The sequence below is a fragment of the Falco cherrug genome, chromosome 16 (assembly GCF_023634085.1).
Source record: "Falco cherrug isolate bFalChe1 chromosome 16, bFalChe1.pri, whole genome shotgun sequence".
Taxonomy (NCBI): domain Eukaryota; kingdom Metazoa; phylum Chordata; class Aves; order Falconiformes; family Falconidae; genus Falco; species Falco cherrug.
Window position 1 is genome coordinate 2745150 of NC_073712.1, and position 21523 is coordinate 2766672.

A 21523-nucleotide genomic window follows, 5' to 3' on the forward strand; every position below is an offset into this window, starting at 1 on the left:
TTTCCGCAAGGAAGCTTTCCCCTCACTGAAGAACACGATGGATACATTTGCCAGGCAAAGCTTTTGAACTTCATCCTCACAGGCAAGCAAAATCTTTGCAGAAAGCACCTTAAGGAAGACAAACAGATTCTTTGTTTATTCACAATTTTGCTTCCTCTCAGGGATTGTTCTTCCCTTGTAAAACGTGGGGGAAGCAGAGCAGAACATGCTGCTCCTGCAGTGCACGGGCAGGCATCACAGCCCATGGCCCCGCTGTGCTGGGCGGTGGATCTCACTGCACAGTTCTGCTGCAGTTGGTTGTGCTGGTGGACAGAATTTCTGGTCTTCTACAGCAAAATCTGTTTTTCTACAAGAAACTAGAACTGAAACCCAACAAAAATCCTTAACAGGGCTCAAAGCAAGCTAAGCAAGCCCCATCAAAGCTCACAGCTGGCTCCCTTGTTAGACAAGTGCAATCATCCAGTATTAAATTTTTTTTGTATCTATGCACCATGCTTGACATAAGAAAATCCACCAGGCATTACCGGGGGAGACTAAGCAGAAACTGTGTCTCAGGCAACAGGTTCAATTGCCAGGAGTGCACAGGGCTGTAAGATACACTATTTACCAAACAGCCACATGCAACGTGCCTGAGAAACGATGTACCTACACCAACAAAACAATGTTTTCTACTCACAGCTATGAGTGCCTCACACAGTCATGTTTTTGAAAAAACAAAGTCATTTTAAGTGTAAGCACCCAAACAGTACTGGCAAATGACATATGTGCAGTGAATAAAGATCTTCTACTACACATAAAAAGCAGTTTGGTATAGAGTGTCTGTGAGGATGGCACCTTGGAGCATGAAAATCGTTTTTTCTGAAACAAACGTTCTGGCTCCTAGAAAACAGGATTCAAAGGACATAGAAAACAGAAAAGAGCAAGCCAAGAGAAACATCTAAAAATAACAGGACTAACAGATCCAGAATTAAAGAGATAAAGTGTCTTTCCCCTAGGAAGGTTGAGTGATACTGAAGTCTCAGCCACCTTTCCCTCTCTTTGTGTTACCTCAGAACTTCCACTGAAGTCATCTGAACAGAGTATTTCATTTCTTGCACTTTCAAACAGCCCTTTTAGGAAGGGGCAGGCTACCCACTTCTTGCAGGCCTGACCTGGCACACAGCAGCCCACGGAAAAGCATACAGACCACACATGACATGCCTGCCGCTTGCTGATTTCTGGAGGGTGAAGCCTGCAGAACGCAGGAGAACCCTCAGCCTTGCAGGGGGGCAGAGCAGACCTGACCCGACAGCCAGCAGGCTTTACAGGCTGGGCTACACGGCAACTGGTAGCGTGTTCTGGAAGCTTATACTACAGAGGTCAGCTTTTAAGGTCAGGCCTAATTACAAGGGCACAAGCTTAAGCGGTAATGACAGGCTGGAAAGAACTCTAACTGTGAGCAATGTGACCAAAAGGAGTCACTTGCAGGACAGGCAAAAGTACCTTGTACCAGCAACGTGCGAGATTGCATGACCACAGGCACTGCTGTCTTTAGGAGAGGAGCCCACGTTTCATTTTATTAAAATTTCAGCAATGAACATTACGAATTCCAATCACGGGAAACTACTGAAGATTAGTTCACTCTCCCCAAAACAAACTTGGGAAGATTAAAAATTTAGTTCTCTAATTTGGCATAAATATAATTTTTCTTAAGGGTTTGTTGTTGGGTTTTTCTTGGGGGTGGGGTGGGGGTGTTCCACAAAAAAAAAATCCACCACTGGAAAAAACCCCATTAAAAGCTTCCCTAACCTACTTTAATTCACAATAATTATGTACTACAATAGTTACCAGCACAGGTAATGACCACAGAATTTTATACTGATCTTTCTCTTGTTTATAGAGAACCCAATGCCAAATTTTTAACTGTCCTCAAGATAAATAAAACCGCATTAATGTACTTAGCTTCCTTTGAAGAACACACATTTCTTACAGACTGTAAGAAACATGGTACTCTCTGAAGCACTCCAGCAATGTCACTGCTTACCTCTTCAAATTTCTTCTCCTCCCACAGTCTCTGCAAATTCAACAAATGTATCGCAACCTGAGACCCCTCAAAACATACCTCAAAATAAATTTCTGTATCCTACTGCCAGCTTCTACTTTGTTCTGCCTTATGCTCAGTTACCAAAGGAGTTAAAATTTTTTGGTTTCAAAAGATCACTGATAACAATATTTGGGCTTTTTTTTTTTCCCTTCATCTGGACTTTGAACACCTGAGAACAGTCGTCTTCTATTTGTCCAGCGTTGCTCAGAATTACAAAGCTATGTGAGTATTCAATCTCAGAAGAAAACGAAGAGGAATAAGGAAAACATTTCCATGTTTTTCAAAAACATGCCTGTTGTATCCATCCAACCAATTCAAATGTCTAGCAGATAATAAAACATATTTGTTCTTAAGACTGTCTTGGAAACTAATAATACTGTGACATTTATAATTTTCTATGAAAAGCTCTTTTCATCCCTACTTATCTTTGGAGTCCTCCTATAACATGTGGGCTGATGCTGTTATCTCATGAATCTTGTTTTGAAAAGAATACCAGAAATGTGCACCCCATTCACAGAGGCAAGAACTGACAGCTATGCCTACATCCAAGCTGGGCCAGTTCACGTTCATTTCATTAGAGATTTGAGAAGTTTACAAGGTGGGGTCTCAGTTCTGACTGAAGTTCCTCAAAGGAACAATAAGCTCTCCAGGAGGGGAGAGCCCAGGTAACAAAGCCTGGAGCCCGATGCTTAAGCATTACTTGAATGCTTTCTGTCTTCAATTTGTTTTAGCTTTAGTGGTTTGAAATAGATTATTATAATGGCCTTTGCTCAGTGAATTAACTCAGTAGAAATACCTGCTCTGGCTTTACACCAGATCTAGTGCTGCGTGCAGTAGCCCTCACCCTGCTGAGGGTTCTCGTGCTGTTCCTGCATCAGCTGAACACTGCCGAGCTCCGCTGCTCGTTAGGGGCATTTGCGTCAAGCTCCTACCACATTTGCGAGGACTGGCACACAGCTATACCGGGCTGCTCTCTACTTAAACCCTGACTTACGGAGCAAAGAAATGTGACTTCTTCTGCATGACTTTTCTACCACTGACGACTCCACTACATCTGCTTGATTTAAAAGCCAAAAGATTATTTCACCCTGTTACTGTCATACCCAAAGAGCTTTTGTAACTACAAAGGCCAGCCAGGATTTTCAACACCTCTCATACTGTGATAAATGTTGTAATTGATACAATTAGAACACAGGTGACAATTTTACTGGCAGATGAAGCAGAACAAAACTTTAAACTACACTTCTTTGCAAGCACTTACTTATTAGTACACAGGTATATATAGGCCAAGTAAGCTGCTGTTAAAAGTAGCTTAACCATTAAATACATCATAGTCCAAGATCCATCTCTGCAGAAATATTATATAAGTCTTGGCTTACTGTAAAGTTCAGTATCTTTATTTAAAATTTCTGTGCTGCACATATATGCTGTTTAAACTAATTAAGGAAGCCATAGAAATTATGGGAGAAAATGGGAGTAGGATGCCAGCAATATGCTATAATGTAAAGGCTAATGTGACTCAATGTACTTAATCCTTATTTTCCACTATGTTTTGCAATTATTATAGATCACTATACATCACAGTCAGAAAAAAAAGTTCCTTATCTCTATAATTATACAAAATAGCTTCAGCCCTTAATTTCATTTATCTGATCCAAATACAACAGGCTGTTACCTTCCTACATGTTCAATTGCTTTTCTACCATCTTGCAGTAACTGAAGTATTCATCCTGAAATTGGCTAACAAGAAAAAAAAGCCTGCTGTTTAAGAATAACCTGTGAACAATGTGTTATCTCAAATTCAAGTCAGCTGGAAGTAGAAATTAAAATACTACCCACAGCTTTTTTTGGGAAAACTTATGTTGACCTGCGAGTCAGCATTTAGATCAGCTTTTTTAGTACACTAGCTACAGAATTCTTTCTCCATATTCTATACATAAACACTGGAAGTAAGGCTTTCAGGCTGTCTTTAACAGCTAAGATAAAAAAAAAAAAAATAGGCAAAAAAGCAGCTCTCAAACTGGTCCCCTAATATTGCTAGGCTAATCATCAAATCCAAGACAGTAGTAAGTCTTACCTGACTCCTTTTCAGTATCTGATTCTGAAACTTCATCTTCTTCAGCTTCTTCCTCTTCTTCAGAACTAGAACTGCTAGAATCCTTGTTCTCTTCCTCCATTTCCATGGACTTCAGCGTGTCTTCCTCATAAAGAATCTTCTCTTTGCTGCAAGATACAGAAATTTTAAAGGCCTGCCAGTCAAGCAAGTTATTTCTGAGTTCTACTTCTCAGGAACACACAGACATGATTTGCTACATATAGAACAAGCAAATGAACAAAATCCATCTACAGACTCAACATCCCAGCACTTCCAGCACTGCCCATTTGCCATGGATTCCAACACCAGTCTCACATTTCCTAAATTTGCAAGCATTTCTCGATCCCAAAACATGCGGTCTCTCTTTTCCTAGCGCAGCACGACCCAGCAGCCACACTGCCCGGCTCGGCGAGGCTGCAGAGGTGCAGTTCTCAGCCCAAAGGTCAAACTGACACTGAGCAGAAGCTGGGGGACCAAGCACTGACCTAAGTCCCTTTTCAACCATTCAGCAGGTATGTTAGAAACAGCTAAAATTGTATTTGAGAGATCTCAAATGTTACAGAAACCATGAAATGAAGAGGAACGGCAATGAACTTTTTTTTTTAAACCAGCTGAGGCCAGCTGGCTGCTAACAGACGAAGCTGGTCTCCTGTCACTCTGTGCAGCTGCTTTTCAAAACGGAGGGGAGAGACGTACTTGGTGAAGAGTCCGCTCTGAGGCTTGCCGTTCATGTCCGCTTCGATTAGCTTATTCCTCGTCTCCTTCTCACTTCGCAACTGTCAAGAAGTCCATGAAGATTGGAGAGAGAATGAAGAGACATCTTAACAAGCCACCTCAGCACAAACCAGTAATTACCACAGCATAAGGTCATCCCAGCCTCATTAGACGAAAAATACTGCCGATTTGTTTAATGAGCCAAGAGCACTGGATGCCTTGGACTGGAGCTCTATAAGGGCACAGCCACACACCCAGCATGTCCTCAAGACTCAAGCTGCAGTTTAATAAAACCTTCGGGGAAGTTTGCAGCAGCCCCGGCCAAGACCCAGCATCACAGCTTGATGCCACCGTACTGCCCTGCAGCGGCACACGCAGGCACGGCACTGGAGGTCTCTCTGCAGGTGGTTGTACACCCGTGAAATCAGGCTAGATTCAGTTAAAACTTTGCTGCCTTTGTAGCTATTATGTACTGGCTCTCAGAGGCAGGCATCCAGGTGTGCCCCATAGAGGTGACCAATGGATCTCCTACCAGGATGGGTCACCTCCTACGTCCCTCAAATGGCAGCATTAAGCCATCGCACAAGAACACCTGTGATCACCATGGCAACTGACAGATTCTGCCCAGAAGAAGCAATACTAATTTTGTCACCAGTGATGGACAAAACAGTAATGAAAAAACCATTTCAGCACCTTCCAGAAGCACAGAGACAGCCGACATAGAAAAAGGGATGCAATCAGAGGCTCACGTTTGTCTCTTCTGTGTCATGTCTAGCCTTGTTATTCCTTCCCTTTTGATAGGAGACAACACCAGGCACAAGAAGCCAAAGCTCTGCAAATTCTGAACATGGGAAATGCTACAGAGTCCAGCAAAGAGCCAAAAATTGGGGTACAGCCTGTTGTTAATCCGAACAAACTGCTGGAGCACAGCTGGGAAGTGCAGGAAACAGCCTGCTCCATTCACAGGTAATTCAGAGACTGGGAAAAACATCCACACCCAAATCAAATGAGTTGCTTCCAGCAAACAACATCCTCTCCAATAACCGCAGCAAATCTTTTAGCAAGGATGGCATATTGTTCCGCTACAAGCTTTAGATTTAAGAAAAAAACACCTCTGATTTGAGAGCCATTTTGAAAGCAAAATAATGTACTTGGAGAAATGCTGTAGAACTGCCTACTTTATTCTTAGCAAATGTAAGTTTTCTATTTTAAGTGATAAATATGATAAACACACATGATGAAATGGCCTTTCCATTAAAAAATCATATCCATTAAAAAAAAGTGTGATAAAATCTGGATTCTTCTCTTCTTCCCAGTTCTACTATAGCTTGCTGCACTAATTTAACACACGGAAAAGGCCTTTATGTAGTGCTGCTATATAGAGAACAAGGGGGTTGCCAGCCCCTGTGAAGCAGGCCTAAAAATGGGTTAGCACCCATCCCCAAAAATTCTTCTCATTGTTTTGCTTTTTCTTTTCTTCTGAGGAGTGCAGTGATCTGCAGCATCCTGGTGTAGTGAGACAGGAGGAAATCCAGAATACAACCACAGATAGTATTTATCAACACCTCATTTAGGGAGAAGCTGATTAATTTTTAAAAAGTTTCTGCGAATGTTAAGGATGCTATTTAAGGACAAGAGCAGCTGTGTTATGATCAGAGCTTGAGTTCTACCACCCACATTGTCAGTTCCTCAAAATACTTTACTGGGTTTTATCAGCAGTGTTCTCATTATGTCTGTTTCTGAATCCAATGTTTTAAATTATACTGATTTTTATTTTTTTTAAAGAAGTTGGTTTGGGGTCGTGGTGTTTGTTTTTTGGGTTTGTTTTTTGGTTTTTTTTTTTTGTTGTTGTTTTTTTTGGGTTTTTTTTTTGTTTTGTGGGGGTTTTTTTAGTAGACCAGATGAAATAGGAAAAAATGCAATCCAAAACCAACTTTCTGACTTGACAACTGGCTTTACTTTGATCAAGATATATTCCTGTTCTCCTTTTTTATGCCAACTGTCTCCTTATAATCCCTTCCAATATCTCCATTGCACTATGAAATTGCAACTTAATATGGTTTTGAAATCACCAATTTTTTGATCCACAATTCCCTGAAGTTTATAATTTCTTCTCACTCAATCAAAAGTCTCCCTATTGTAAGAAAGGCAGACATGGTAACAGACCTCTTTCTCAACACTGACAGCATATTTCCTTAGATGCAACACAGAGTTGACTTGGGTAATCATTCATTAAGAAAAGAGCAGTTTGATGCTAGAAAGCTTGCCAGCTAACAAAAGCAACTGCAGAATAATCATTCCAAAGATGAACTATACATTCCTTACCAGTTCACATAAATCTGCAAGTCAGCACACTACTGACCTTCTCGGTGAAGTCATCCAGTTTTCTAGATTTCTAGCTATTAAAAACATTGTTGTAATTAAAGATTCCAAATGACTAACACAGAAAAAAAAAATAGCTGGGCCTCAGCTTCCTGCGTCTGTTGACACCATATGTCTTAGAGAACACCCGTGTGTGAAAAGGTAATTGGAGAGGTGGAAAATGATCTGCCAAAAACTCACCACAGTCTGTTTCTTCTGCAGCATTTCTAAATGCTCAACTAGTCCCTCATCAGCCACGTCGAACGGCGTCTGGCCCTGATGCGATAAGAGAAGACAAGAGCATACCCAATATAGCACAGCACTAACATTCAGAAAAGCACTATTTACCAGCGAAGAACAGCAGGGATCATGCTCCACATCCTCCCCCCCAAACGCTGAGTAGCACACCCTGTTTCACTCCAGAGGAGGGAAAGCCATGCGACACCGGTGGTAGTTTTACAACTCAATCCACAGTCTGAGCAGCCCTAGCCATGGAAGTGCAGTTCCCTGACGGCACCTGCTAAGATCTAACAGCCAGGAGCGATAGATTTGACTTTCCAAGTCTGTAAAAAGGACACTCTTGCACTGAGAAGGAATGGGATCAACCTGTTGTACCGTATCATCATGTACTTGAACCCCACCAAAGGCTGCCAGTCCTCAGCAGGGCAAAAAATCTGGGAGCCATTTCCACATGCACGGGCATTTACAAAATAAAACAAACCAGAAAAATTGCTTTGTGGCACAAAACAAGAAATCAGTTACATTTTCACCATAACTAAAGCTGTAATAACCATTTAATTAACAACACCTAATGAAACCCAACGGCTAGGGATCAAACAAATAGAGGCTGCCCTGGCCACGGGACCTAGCAAGGCAACAATCCTTGACTGGGAAGAGCAGGTAATGCAGCAAAGACAACTCTGCCTGTTTCTTTTCAAGTCTGGTGTAACACTAAACCCACACACATTCTGAACACTGTGGAAAAGCACCTTAACACATAAAAGATTCCCTGTATTTCGGATGCCAAAGAGCTCACCACACTAAAACGGCTCCTTCTCAGCCGTTTCTTTCACATTGATTTCCAGTGCGGGCAGATGCACTTAAATAAATAGTGCCACATTTCTCTCATCAAATGATGTTGCCTACTGGCATTCCCCCGTGCTGTTCCAAACACATACAACCTAATTTCCTCCCAAGAAGCAGCCGCGGTGCGACAGAGCCCACGAGACCGCTCCAGCGGGAAGCGTCTCACAGGTGCTGCCTGGACATCGCAGCAGGGAGGGGAAGGCAGAAACAACCCTGAACAAGCACACAGCAGCTCTTGAAAATCCACGGGGTCTTCAAGAAAAAACTTCCGACTATTAGGATGGAAGAATTTCTTTTTTCTCCTTTTCTTTTTTGTCCTTCCATCCTATTTTTCTTAGTCATTTCTCACAAATCTGAGTCAATTTTTTGATTTCCCTTTTTATAACCAATGTAGTAGAACAGGAAGGTTTAAAGCTGCCGGTTTCTCAAGGGTTTGCTAGTTCTCAGTGCCCTACACCTTAATAATAGCATATTATTTTGCACTCCAAGACTGTTTATTTTGTTGTTAATTCGTCAGGATTACACTAAAACAGGAAAACACAGTAGCCTCTGTCCTTCCTTACAATCTTTGTCCTAAAATTTAACCACTGATCTTTTCCAGTAATACTTAAAACCTTTTCTGCCTTCCTTCAAGTCAAGATTCTTTATTTTCTGATGATTTTAAATGCTCCAGTGCATGTGCTAGGAGAGCTGCTCACCGTGTAACTTTGTCATGGCGTTGGATCAAGTGGCAGGCAATAAAGCTGATATTCATCTGGCTATAAAATACATTGCATAAGTTGTGCAAACATCTGTGTGTACTAACCAGCTTGTTCCTGACGTCCATATCGCACAGTGCCTCAGCCAGGATGGAGCAAGCCTCCTTCACTCCCCAGTGTGCAGCAGCATGGAGTGGAGTCCAGCCGTCATTGTCCTGGACATTCAAATTAAACCCAGCCTGGATCAAAAGCCTGAGGAAAGAAGCAATATTGATTTCTGCCCACTCCAGAAGGACTTCTCGACACGGAAGAGTTCACACTGTGAGCCACAGAGTAGGCAGTACGGTTCACAATAAGCTAGTGGTTCCTTAACTTGTTTATTCACCCAAGCAAGACCCCACTCAACGTGCTTGCAGCTGTAACAGAATAGGGCAGTAAATGAGAAGTGACTTCACTGTAAAACCTGCTGGAATGCGTCTAACTGGTCAGGATCCCTTTCAGCCTGCTCTAAACTGGGAGAACACCTTCATTTCCAACCTGGCATCGGTGGCCCAGTCTGAACGCCAATGCATGAAACCCAGCAGACTCACTCAGGCACTGAGCAAACAAGGTGTCCCTGCAGACTGTCACCTCCTAACAAGGAGCCAAGCGCAGCACCTGGCATGGGGAGACATTTGGTAACTGGAGCCGAGTCTTGGTTCTACCAGAGAACAAAGCCACCCTGTAGGAACCGTCCAGAAGGAGATGATGCCAGTAGGGCTGCCAGGTAACAAGCAACAACGTTACTGTGATTGACAGATGTGAAATTTGTAAGTTAAGCAACCCACATTTGGGTTAAGCAACCAAAAAAGCATTTTTGCAAACTAGTCCTTGCACAGTTAAAGTAAATCTTGCCCAAGCGAACCTGCTTAGGAAGACCCTTGCACTACATTTACTGCTGTGTACCTTCCACCCACTCCCTTCTCAACCAGACCCGAGCGCTAGCGTTTCGTAGCATCTGGAGCTTCAATATTTAAAACCAAAACAAACAGAAGAGAGTCAGTTGTCACCTGAAGCTTCAGAGACATATGCACACTGGTACACCAGTGATCAGATGAAAGTACTGGGCGGCTCATGTAACAAAACTGACTATTATCCAAGGTGTTTAAATATTGAAGAAGATCCCAGCGGAATTCTGTGAGTCCAGTAAAACTACTACTGAAAATTTCCATCATGGGAAATTCCACCACCCAGAGCCACCCTTCTGCAGCACAAGGGAAATCACGCACAACCCTCGAACGGCACCAACGGCTTTGAAACTTCTGCAGCTTTACACCAACATGGTACTGTGCTAAATAAAGCATAGTCATACTATTGCAGCAGTGTGCTTCTCTGTGAAAGAAATTTTAAATTAGGTGCTGACTTTATGTTGATTTTCCAGATGGCAAAAGGAAGGAACATAGCTGCTAAAAGACTCAAGGTCACAGACAAATTCCACATCTCATTTGAGAGTTAGCTAGCTCCTGGCTTCCAGCCCCTTTGGTTTAAAGTCACTGAAGCTTTGTATTTGAACTTACAGGGTGGCCATAAAATACACAAGATTGAAACAATGTCAGCTTTCCATGAGATCTGTTTATCATTACAACAATCAATGCCAAGGAGTAGCTGTCCAGAACCAAGTCACCCTGCAAACGGTGAACGCAGCCTTCACTGAGGGTTGTTGATATACAACACTCCACTGAAAGTCCACAGGACCAACACCTCAAATTCAGGGGATATTACATTTCTATCCACATAAGCTGTGTTAGATTACTGTTCTTGGGCACGGTACAAGCACAGACAGCTTATAACTCAATTATAAGTTCTAATGAATGAATACAAATAGGGAACATGGAGAACAGCAAAATAGAGCTTGATAGGTAACAGCTCTTACACGACAAGTCACGCCACACAAAAATATGAAATTAAGGATCATGATAGATGAACACTTTCAGGAAGATTTTAATGTGGGCGATAAAGGAACCTTGCTGATGTTCAAGGGCAGCTCCACCTGTACATAAAGAATAGAGGAAAAAGCTTTATTGTTGGAAACCCTGATTTGACCTTACTAGTAAAAAAATTAAATGCTTTATTGCCAGGAAACACTACATCTGGCAAGTTTATGTTCATAATAAGCTTGTTAGTGCCAGACCAGTAGATGCAGAACTGTTACTTACAGGAATCCCTCTGTCACGGCTGGTGGCTGCTGCAGCAGTAGCATTAAGGAGCAGGGCACAGTGAGATAGGGGTGGACACTGTTTTTCCACTAGAATGGTCGCGTAAGGTGTTGGGGTGTTTGTGATTGTCATGCAGCATGTATTGGCGCTTTGTAGGCTGAAATTATACTTTTATCTCCTAATACTGTTTAACTTCCTACTCCTAAATCTGTTACTCCAATAGTGAAAATTGAACCTTCTCATTTATGTCTCACTCTTTGAAAACCTAACAACACTTTAGAGGCCTAGAAGTATGAAAGGGAATCTTCCAGTCCCTGTGTATTTCTAGGTGAACCACTACGGCTGGGCACATAAATCTACAAAGCCTCTTGAGAAACAGCAGCCTGAAAATCTCAGTATGAAACAGATTTCTCTAAACTATAAAGCTAGACATGTTCCTTATGAAAATCAGCCTTAATTCAACGCATCAGCCCTGGAAAGGAGCTCCTACCTCATGACTTCAGAATAGCCCTTTGCTGCAGCAACATGAAGAGCCGTGGCACCTGTTCGAGGCTGCTTTGTATCTTCAATTCTCCCACTGTTCAGCCACTGTCGGGCATCCTGTAGCATTTGCTGCTCCTCTTCTTTTCTTGCCAGGTCGAGGTCTACACCTAAGAGGGTGAAGCACAGAAGAAGAGATTATCAAGCAAAAGATCTCATGTACTTGTTAAACCTACCCTATGTTTCATTTGCTATACAGTACTAGTAAACTATTTGTAATATTCCACACTCACACACAAAAAAATAAAAGTACCAGCAGAAGCATCTTCTAGAAGCTGGGAGAACTCCTGCATCACTGACAGAGACTTGAAAAGCTGCCTGACTTCAAAAATCTGAAAGTTGAGCCACTGGTTGCAAACCAGCCAAACTAACTACTAGGCTCAACTGCAAACTATGGGTGGAAGGACTGTATTCTGAAGATGCAGTGTCCTAGACTGAAATAAAGTAATGAAAAGCAGCTTAACAAACTGTATTAAACTATAGTGATATAATCTACAGTGAAGATGTGAAGAGATGATCCTAAGACATCTCCTGCAAGAGCAGCATGACCCCACCTGTATGCTCACTCAAAATTCAGCACAATCTGCAAGCTACACATACACAGATCTGTATTGCACCACCGCCACTCCTGCCAGCCTTGCTGAAAGAAATCTTTAATTTTCGCTGAGCAGCAAACCACCAGATTCTGACAAAACACAGTTCTAAATCACTTTGGGGCTAGAAGGCCAAAAAAAATCTACTCTGATGGCTTACGAGATCTGCTTTAGATGAAGTCAAGTGAAGTAAGTTCATCAGTACACACATCTGGTATGACAGAGATACGGACTACGGGGGTTTCTGATAACAAGAGGGATGAGTTTCCCATCCTAGGAAACAACTGCTATGATATGGAGAGGCTGGGTGGCTCTGGCTGGTGGGCTGCGTCAATTGTTTTCATAAGTGGACTTTTTATGATAACCAGGTCATGTAAGGACAATATATCAATCAGAAGTACAATACAACTCCATGTAAGACTAACCAGACTAGAGCTCGCTGACTCAGGAAAAAATATGAAGGGTAAGATGACAAATCTCAAAAATCAAGAAAGGTGGTGAAGAGCAACTGACCCCTATGGATTAGGTATTTCAGAATAAGTATGAAATGATTTCCAACTAAATTATGGGCAATTAAGTTTAAAACAGAACAAAAGAAAACATTTATCAACTCAGTCAGAATTCTGAAACTCACTATTGCAGGATGTTGCAAAGGTTTGAAATACAACTGGCTTCAGAACAAATTAGACAAATTTGCAGTTATTAAACATAATGCTATACACGCCAGGAGTTCCCAAAAAGGACTGCACAAGTTCATGAAACAGAAAGCCATGGGGGATTCATGAGTATACAGAAAGCCCATCTGGCTCAGGAATTCCTTGAAGCACAGCAACTGGAGCTGGGAAAACGTTTGGGAGGGGAATCGTACACACGTGTCCTGTTGCTACAGTTCGCAGAAGGCATCTACTTATAGCTACCATTGAAGACAGGCTACAGGGCTGGATGGACGCTTATTTAAAGTTCATACCAGCAGTTCACTCCAGCAGTTACGATCCTTTTAAATTGTGTCAACGGGAAGCTTCTCGGTGGAGACAGATGGTTGTTTCAGGGCATCTTAGCAGGATGCCGCTAATGTGGTGAATCAATGAAAAAGCCAAGCAGAATCCAAAGAAGTGTCAGGCAAAATATCTGCAGCTGAGGCAGAATTACTGCCTTAATGTCCTGCAAGGCTTTAACCATGTTATTACCACGGTCAGGTTCAAGACCATCCAAGGAATCTGAAGGTGCACAAGTCCACGGGACCTGACGAGATGCATCTGCGGGTCCTAAGGGAACTGGCAGATAAGGTGGCTAAGCCACTATTGATCATATTTAAGAACACGTGGCAGTCCGGTGAAGATCCCACTGACCAGAAAAGGGGAAATGTAATCCCCATTTTTAAAAAGGGAAAAAAGACGACCCGGGGAACTACCAGTCAGTCCCACCTCTGTGCCCAGCAAGAATATGGAGTAGATCCTCCTGAAAACTATGCTAAGACACATGAAAAATAAAGAGGTGATTGGTGACAGCCAACGTGGCTTCACTAAAGGAAAATCAGACCTGAAAAATCTGGTGGCTTTCTGTGACAGGGTTACAGCGTTGGTGGATGCAGGAAGAGCAACTGATGTCATCGACCTGGACTTGTGCAAAGCTTCTGGCACTGTCCCACATGACATCCTTGTCTGTAAACTAGAGAGGCATGGATCTGATGGGTGGACCACTCAGTGGATAAGGAATTTGCTGGATAGTCACACTCAAAGAGTCAGTGACTTGATGTCCAAGTGAAGACCAGTGATAAATGGTTCCTCAGGGGCTGGTATTGGGACCGGCACTGTTTAACAGCTTTGTCGGCCACATGGACAGCAGGATTGAGAGCACTCTCAGCAAGTCTGCTGACAACACCAAGCTGTGTGGTGCTATCAACACGCTGGAGGGGAGGGATGCCATCCAGAGCAACCCTGACAGGCCTGAGAGGTTGGCTTGTGCAAACCTCATGGAGTTCAACAAGGCCAAGTGCAATGTCCTGCGCATGGGTGGGGGCAATCCTAAGTACTAATACAGGTTGGGCAGGGAATGGATTAATGGGCTGAGAGCAGCCCTGCAGAGAAGGACTCGGGGGTGCTGGTGCATGAGAAGCTCAATGTGACCTGACTGTGCGCTTGCAGTCCAGAAAGCCAACCATATCCTGGGCTGCATTACAAGAAGCATGGCCAGCAGGTTGAGGGAGGGGATTCTTGCCCTCTGCTCCATTCTTGTGAGACCCCACCTGCAGTATGGCATCCACCTCTGAGGCCCTCAACAGAAGAAGGACATGGACCTGTTGGAGCGAGTCCAGAGGAGGCCATGACGATGATCAGGGGGCTGGAGCACTTCTCCTATGAAGACAAGCTGAGAGAGTTGGGATTGTTCAGCCTGGAAAAGGCTCCGAGGAGACTTTGTAGCAGCCTTCCAGTAGCTAAAGAGGCTGACAAGAAAGCTGGAGAGAGACTTTTACAAGGACATGTTGACAGGACAAGGAGGAACGGCTTTCAGTTTGAAGAGGGTACATTTAGATTAGATATTATAAATAAATTTTTCACTGAGGGTGGCGAGGCGCTGGCACAGGGTGCCCAGAGCAGCTGTGGGTGCCCCATCCCTGGAAGTTCAAGGCCAGGCTGGACGGGGCTGGGAGCAGCCTGGGCTGGTGGAATACTTGTCTGCTGCTTCCTCGGCCAGATTTCGGATCTCTTCACCCATACACAGTAAGCCCACGGAATTTTCTTACAGAGAGTCTGAGTGGTCTAAGTCTCACATACTCAACCCCACTACTGATTTACCTTGTTTCTTTACTTGTTCCAGGAGCAGGTCCTTCATGGCTGCTTCCTCCGCGATGTCAGATGGGACTTCACCCTCACTGTTCACAGCAGCCACATTGGCTCCATGACTAATTAAGTACCTACGGGAACGAGACCCATACCAACATGTTAGACCTTGCATGCAGGCTTCAGTGCAACTTATACAGTAAATCAAGTAGCAGAATTAAATATTTGGCTTTCTCATTCAAAATCATTACTCATTTGGCAATTCCAAATAAGTACCTTATTCTTACCAAATTGCTAGACTAAAAAAGTTCATTGTAAAATGCAAGGTCCCTGGTCACTGGCTCATAGCTTTTGTCTCTCTGTACTTATGCAAATACCCCTAGTTCTTGCACTGATCTAATTGATTATACTTTTTTAAAAAAAATGAAATAATAATAATTAAAAAAAGGATAAGCCAAGCTATCATCAGTTTTTTAATTCTTATTTTTACAACAATACCAAAAATTAATTCAAGAACAACCGATGTCTTCTTTGGCTGGTACATCATGTAACCAGTAGAATTCTTTTAGAGATCTAGGAGGGTGAGGCTGCTTAGTTTTAAAGTTTATTTTCAACGGCTTTGAGAAACAGTTATCAGTATTCAAATTTTGGTTACTTTTTGGTAGCTGTGGTGGACTGAATACATAAGCATGGTATGACTAGTAAAGAATAATAATATCTTTCATATGAAGAACTAGTATTTGGGAAGAAAGAAACCCAAACCAATAAAGGATTGTCCAAAGAGTTCAGAATTGTTCCAGGAGGAGTACAATATGCAGAAATAAATAAGCCACAGAAATTTTTTAGATTTTGTTAGAAGATATTGTAGAGGACTATCTGGAGAAATACTATTTTTTCCCATTATTCTTCTAACCTATAACACAGCCTTGTTCTCAGAAAAATTATTTCAGTTGGGAAATTACCATTTATGTTTGCCTATTGTTTGGTTCCAGTTATTCTGGCACTCCAGGTCCTATATCTGAGCAACTCTCAAACTCTCAGAGCAATCTGTCGGTGCACAAGTAGTCTGGTATCAGTATCTTCTCTGGGACAGACTATTAGTCCTTTGTGAACATAATGAACGCTCAGATCAGGTGCAGAATGTTATTTCAAACCCTGGAATCAGAAACTGTGCCAAGAAGAGTCAAGTCTTTGTTGCGAGTCACTTATAGCAGGTTACTGCTTTGCTTTGAACATCTACTGGACAGAACTCTGCTATATTCACTGTCTTTTCTTTCATATGTATTTTATGTTTGTAGTCACTAGACTACCTAACCTCTTTATGGCAGGCCACAGAATTTCACCTGGTTGTGCCCAAACTGAGCCCAGTATCTTGTGTGGTAAACAAAACAAAAAAATGTAAGAAAATGCTCCAGTTGTAAGTGGGTTAAGTAACAAGCAGTTACTTCTGCCTAATTATCTTTTGTCAGACAGTATGCAAGAAACAGAAACAGAAGATCTGAATTTGAGGAAAAAGAAACAATGCTGCTGGTGACTGTGGAGCCCAGACCATTGCATTTCTCTCGCTCAAGCCTCCACACAGCTGCAGTACTGCTGACACAGGGCTGTCCACAGCGAGAAAAGGCAGTTGCTTTGCAAAGCCTCAGCACAAGGGTGAGCGCTGGTGCAGTCCCCCTCTGAACTGTTCCACCGTAGGCCATACATCTCCTGTTTGGGGTTTACACCAGAACGGCTATATGGATGTAACTGCACTAACACACATTTTGTACAGAGACAGAATTCTTTTTGGTTGGAGGAATAAAATCCCAAATCGCTCTTAGGTAACACTTAAAATTCTACAGGGGCTCCCTGCTGTCGGAAGTGCACAGCAAAGACGGCAGTGCCATGCTTCGTTACACGTCTCTGTGTTGGTGTGCCTGCCCGGCGGCTGTCGGGTTTCCCTTTTGCTCGGCATTTTAGCCAAGTATCTAATGAATCATAAGTCACTGTAATAGGATCAGCAAAAGGCAACCAGTTGCAGGCTCCACCTTAATCCTCACAAATTAAGAATTCAGTAACAGGAGAAATGCATCTATTTTCAGCATTGCTTCTCAAGATGTTGTGTAAGTCTCAGCACCAATCGCCTGGGTTCCTGCTCTGAAGAGGAAGACATCGAAAGTGTTATAAATACCCAGAACAGCCTGAAACTCACTCACTCTGCTATGTTCAGATAGCCACACGATGCCACCGCGTGAAGAGGGGTCCAGCCCTCGTTATCTTGCTGGTTCACATTGGCTCCATTCTCTACAAGGAACTTCACCATGTCCAGGTTCTCATCTATACAGGCCTGAGGGAGAAGAGGAGGGGTTACATCCAGGGGAGGGAAGGATTGAAGAGAAAAAGAAGGAAAAAATCAAGCAAGTATCGGTGTTACATCAAGTGTACAACCTCCATTTGCAGTATATTGTTAGCAGGTAATTCCTGGGCTGAATTTCCTACTCTGTGAGCTAGCACACCTTAAAATTTAAGGTAGCATGAATTTATGAACTAAAATAATTTCAGAACTTTCAAAAATTAATTGTAATTCAGAGTCCCCAGGTGGACAACCTCTAAATTTATTCAAACTTTACTTCTCACCAATTGATCTGTTTCCTTCCTCTCTCCCACACTTTTCTCCCTGGAGCGAGGACGCACGGTAAAATGATATAGCTGTATTAGTTTTAGGTATGGCATCAAATTCCTCTAAGCCAGACAAGCTATGTATTTATTTAGATTATGTTGCTCCCTCAAAATGTCAATGAAATAACATCATAACAATGAATGAAATGAGATAATGATAGTGGTAGGGATGAGCAGGGAAAACACGAGCTCAAGAAGCCTGACTAAAGCAGACCGTCTGTGTACTGGATGTTGCCCTTTACAGAAGATGTGACCATACCAAGGGTAGAATTTTAGAGATGTTAATAACTTCTTTATTCAGCAGTATCTATTAATTTTCCTGAGTATAACCAAGCACAACTTTCCCTGTTAGCTCCACAGACCCTGTGAGCTATTGAAGAGTATGACAACCCTTTATTAGCTGCTGTATTAATTCTAGAGCCTGCATTTACAGAGACCTGCTAGCTTTGAAGTTGCCAGAAGAAAACCTAGCTAGATTTTCAAGTCTCAGCAGTTCTGTTGGGTGGAATTCCTCCTTCCTCACATTCCTGGCTACAGCACGTTCTGCATTGCATTTACAGTTCACTGGAGGCTGCTATTTAAGGATGAGCTGGCAATTTAATACATACGTCCAAATGCATGTGCCTCAGCTGAGAGGCACCAAGCATGACCAGGAGGTGAAAGGACTGTCTTTTACTGCGTGTCCAGCTACAGGGAGAAACAGAGTTCCTCATTACTAGAGGGGGAATCAGCTTGGTTGAAATTCCTCCAAAATCTCAGCACTCAATCGTTCTGCATAGCTTGATGTGGGCACATCTATCAGTTACGGCAGTCAGATGACTTCCAGATGATCGTTCCTCTAAAACAAGCGACACTGACTATCCGTTCCTATCCTGGCAAGTAATGAAAACAAGGAAATTTTCTCTACCCAACACCCCCACTAAAGAGAGACAATCCTATAGTATCTAACACGCTCATCTATGCTGCATAGCTTATTTCAAAGGAGAGACATGTCCTACACCAGGATATCCAGCTCTTGCTATTTCTCCTGCAACTGCAAACCCTAAACTAGGCTTTCACCCCGCAATCCTACATTTGCTTCACTGACAAGCAGTCATGCAAACGACTAGCCTCTAAATCTCTAAGGAACCCTCCTCCAGAAAACTAACTCCTAGCAGAGTTACTTGGCAAACACAAGAGGACACAGGGTACGCCTATGGCACTAGGAAAGGTCGCCCCAGGAGCAGACTCAAGCACCCAAGTCCTGACTGAGCCCACGCTGCAGTTTTAGCATGTTTCCTGCCCTTCTTTTAGACTGGTTTACCTTAACCTTTGCCAGAAAAGCACAAGCATAATTCTAGCAATAGTTTACTTCAGGGACTGCTCCAAACCCAGAAATGGATGAGACTGCCCCGGGTTGGCTCCATCACCCTGCTCAGCACATCAACACTCTCCTACCCTCAGGCACGAAACAGCTCCGTCCTGTACACCCAGCTCTGGGGAACTTCCCTTGGATTATTTCAGGCAATAGGACTGAAAGAAAAACCAACCAACAATCCCCAAAAACTCCCAAAAACTTGGGGACTGAAGAGTATCACACTGAATTCAAGTCTGAAGCCACAAAACTCAGGAGCTAATGTCTATTTTATTGCCACCCATATTTACGGCAATACACTTCAAGTTTTCTGCCCCCACAACTCAAATAAATTACTTACAATCTTAATGATGAGTTATTTACATTTACCTGGGAACACAACCATTACATATCACTTTTTAAATAAAACTGACTTCATCTAAAAGTGTATTGCTCCAAGAATAGCCAAGAGAAGTTCACCCATGCCGTGGTTTCTTTTGAGCAGAATCATTTCTGGCTGACTAAAGCATTCAAAGAAGAATTTTATCAGCATGGCTCTGACAAAGCAGCAAGGTGGATGTTTCATGCCTGTACATACTTACTGCTCTGATGTATTTGTTTAAGTATTACCTGCAGTTTGAGTGTAAATCTAAATTTAGACTGAAGAACGGCTCTATATTGTGAGCTTTGTACATATCTGATGGAGAACTGTATTTACACTGTTTATCATTTAAACCACCCAAATACACCCACTACATCTGCACATACTGGGAACTGGCCAAGAGAAAAGACCAGTTCTTGCTCAAGCCACTGGATACACTGGACTCTAAAATTTCTAAAATCAAGTATCTGTTTAAATGCATGAAAGACACCACCCGCCCCCCTTCTAAATTTCTGCCTGTTATTGGCCTTGTTGTTCCGCTGGTCCCTGTCTCGCGTAGTTCCTATGGAATGCATGCTAGAAACAGAAGGGATAATGGGATCAAAGCCCACCTGTTCCTACACAGAAGTCTCCAGTAATTCGACTCGCCTGGCTTCTGAAGAGATAAAACGATGACAAAGTGACAAAGCTACATGGGTGCTGACAACAGCAGGCATTCGCTCACTTCCCCAAGGGAACCGTAACACATTTCATCCTGCTGTTTGCATTTGCCATGAAGATAAAGTCAGTCGCAAAGGTGTACTAAGCCCTTACTGGAGCAGCATTGTGTTCTTTAAGAAAAATCACCCTCACTCCACCCTTCACCACCTGTGTATCATAAAAACTGCTGTTCAAGTTATGTGATCAAGCAATGTGACGCTGTTCGGCAAATATTTATTTGAGTATTAGTTAGTGACACAAAAGAACAGAAATTAGCAGAGCTGGGTAACATGAACAGGGTTATTTTAATTACTTGAGGCTGCATTAACACTAGAAGGTATGGCTTCTTGCCTGCCTCAAATGTCAAAATGCAAGGGTTTTTTGCATTTTTCATCATATTATATAATACTAATCATATTGGCCAAGATTTTAAAAAGTGAGGTGGAGAAGGAGTTTCAGGAAATGGCATTTGACAAACAGAGGTACTGGATAACCCCTGCTCAGCTCTGAAAATCTCATCATTGCCACATGTAAGAAACTATCAGGCATAGGATTATTCGTATCTTTTTTTAGTCAAGACACCCTAAAAGAATACACTGCTTGTATCTTAACATGCTATGACATATTTAACACACCTTAGAGCAATAATTATGAGGCCAGCAACTAGGATAATGAGTAAAAATGTTAATTTCTAAAGAACTTCTAAATTTAAGAACTTTAGAAAACACATATAAAAATTGTAACAGATTAAATGGTAGCTTTTAGGGGCTGCAATATATTAAGTATCAACTGAGTAAGACTTGCATGTTATCACAGAATTCACACTTGCGCACACATTAATGATATTAGTAGTTACATACATGACATCATTTTACAGAGCTACAAAGAACAGAAATTCCCACTGTTCAGAAGCATTCAGGGCACACACTTGCACACCTAAAATTTTTGAGAGCCCTGACTGGTAATACCCCTGCAGAAAATCTCTGCTGCGTGTTTTATTGTGTGTATCTGCCAAAGCTGAGCGCTGCAAAGCACCACATAAGAAACACATTCCCTGAGATTCGGAGGGTAAAGTTCATCTCCTGGCTAAGCAAAATGGGTTACCTGAGGTTACTGGAGGAAGGAGAAGAGGACAAAGAGGAAGTAAACGGGGTAGATGTGTCCTCCATTAAGTACTATTAATCCTCTAACCTTAAATTTAAGAGAGTGGATAAGTTTAGAAACCCGAGAGGATCTATTGCTATGCGAAGTTCTTCTCTTTTATTTGATACAGCATTCCTTGGGAACGTTGTAAGAGTAACTACAT

At 42.5% G+C, this 21523-nt stretch overlaps 1 protein-coding gene across 5 annotated transcripts in view; it reads right to left on the reverse strand.

Moving 5' to 3' along the window:
• The window catches only part of PPP1R12B (protein phosphatase 1 regulatory subunit 12B), a 128249-nt gene that overhangs the window by 73927 nt on the left and 32799 nt on the right, over positions 1 to 21523 (reverse strand). For all 5 annotated transcript variants that reach the window (XM_055727930.1, XM_055727931.1, XM_055727929.1 and 2 more), the window contains exons 2-8: positions 17341 to 17471; positions 15161 to 15279; positions 11723 to 11882; positions 9145 to 9289; positions 7455 to 7529; positions 4875 to 4954; positions 4161 to 4306 (exon numbers count right to left, since the gene is read on the reverse strand). In XM_055727930.1, the coding sequence (XP_055583905.1) occupies positions 4161 to 4306; positions 4875 to 4954; positions 7455 to 7529; positions 9145 to 9289; positions 11723 to 11882; positions 15161 to 15279; positions 17341 to 17447 (832 nt within the window). In that variant the 5' untranslated portion in view covers positions 17448 to 17471. The remainder of the gene's footprint in view (positions 1 to 4160; positions 4307 to 4874; positions 4955 to 7454; positions 7530 to 9144; positions 9290 to 11722; positions 11883 to 15160; positions 15280 to 17340; positions 17472 to 21523) is intronic.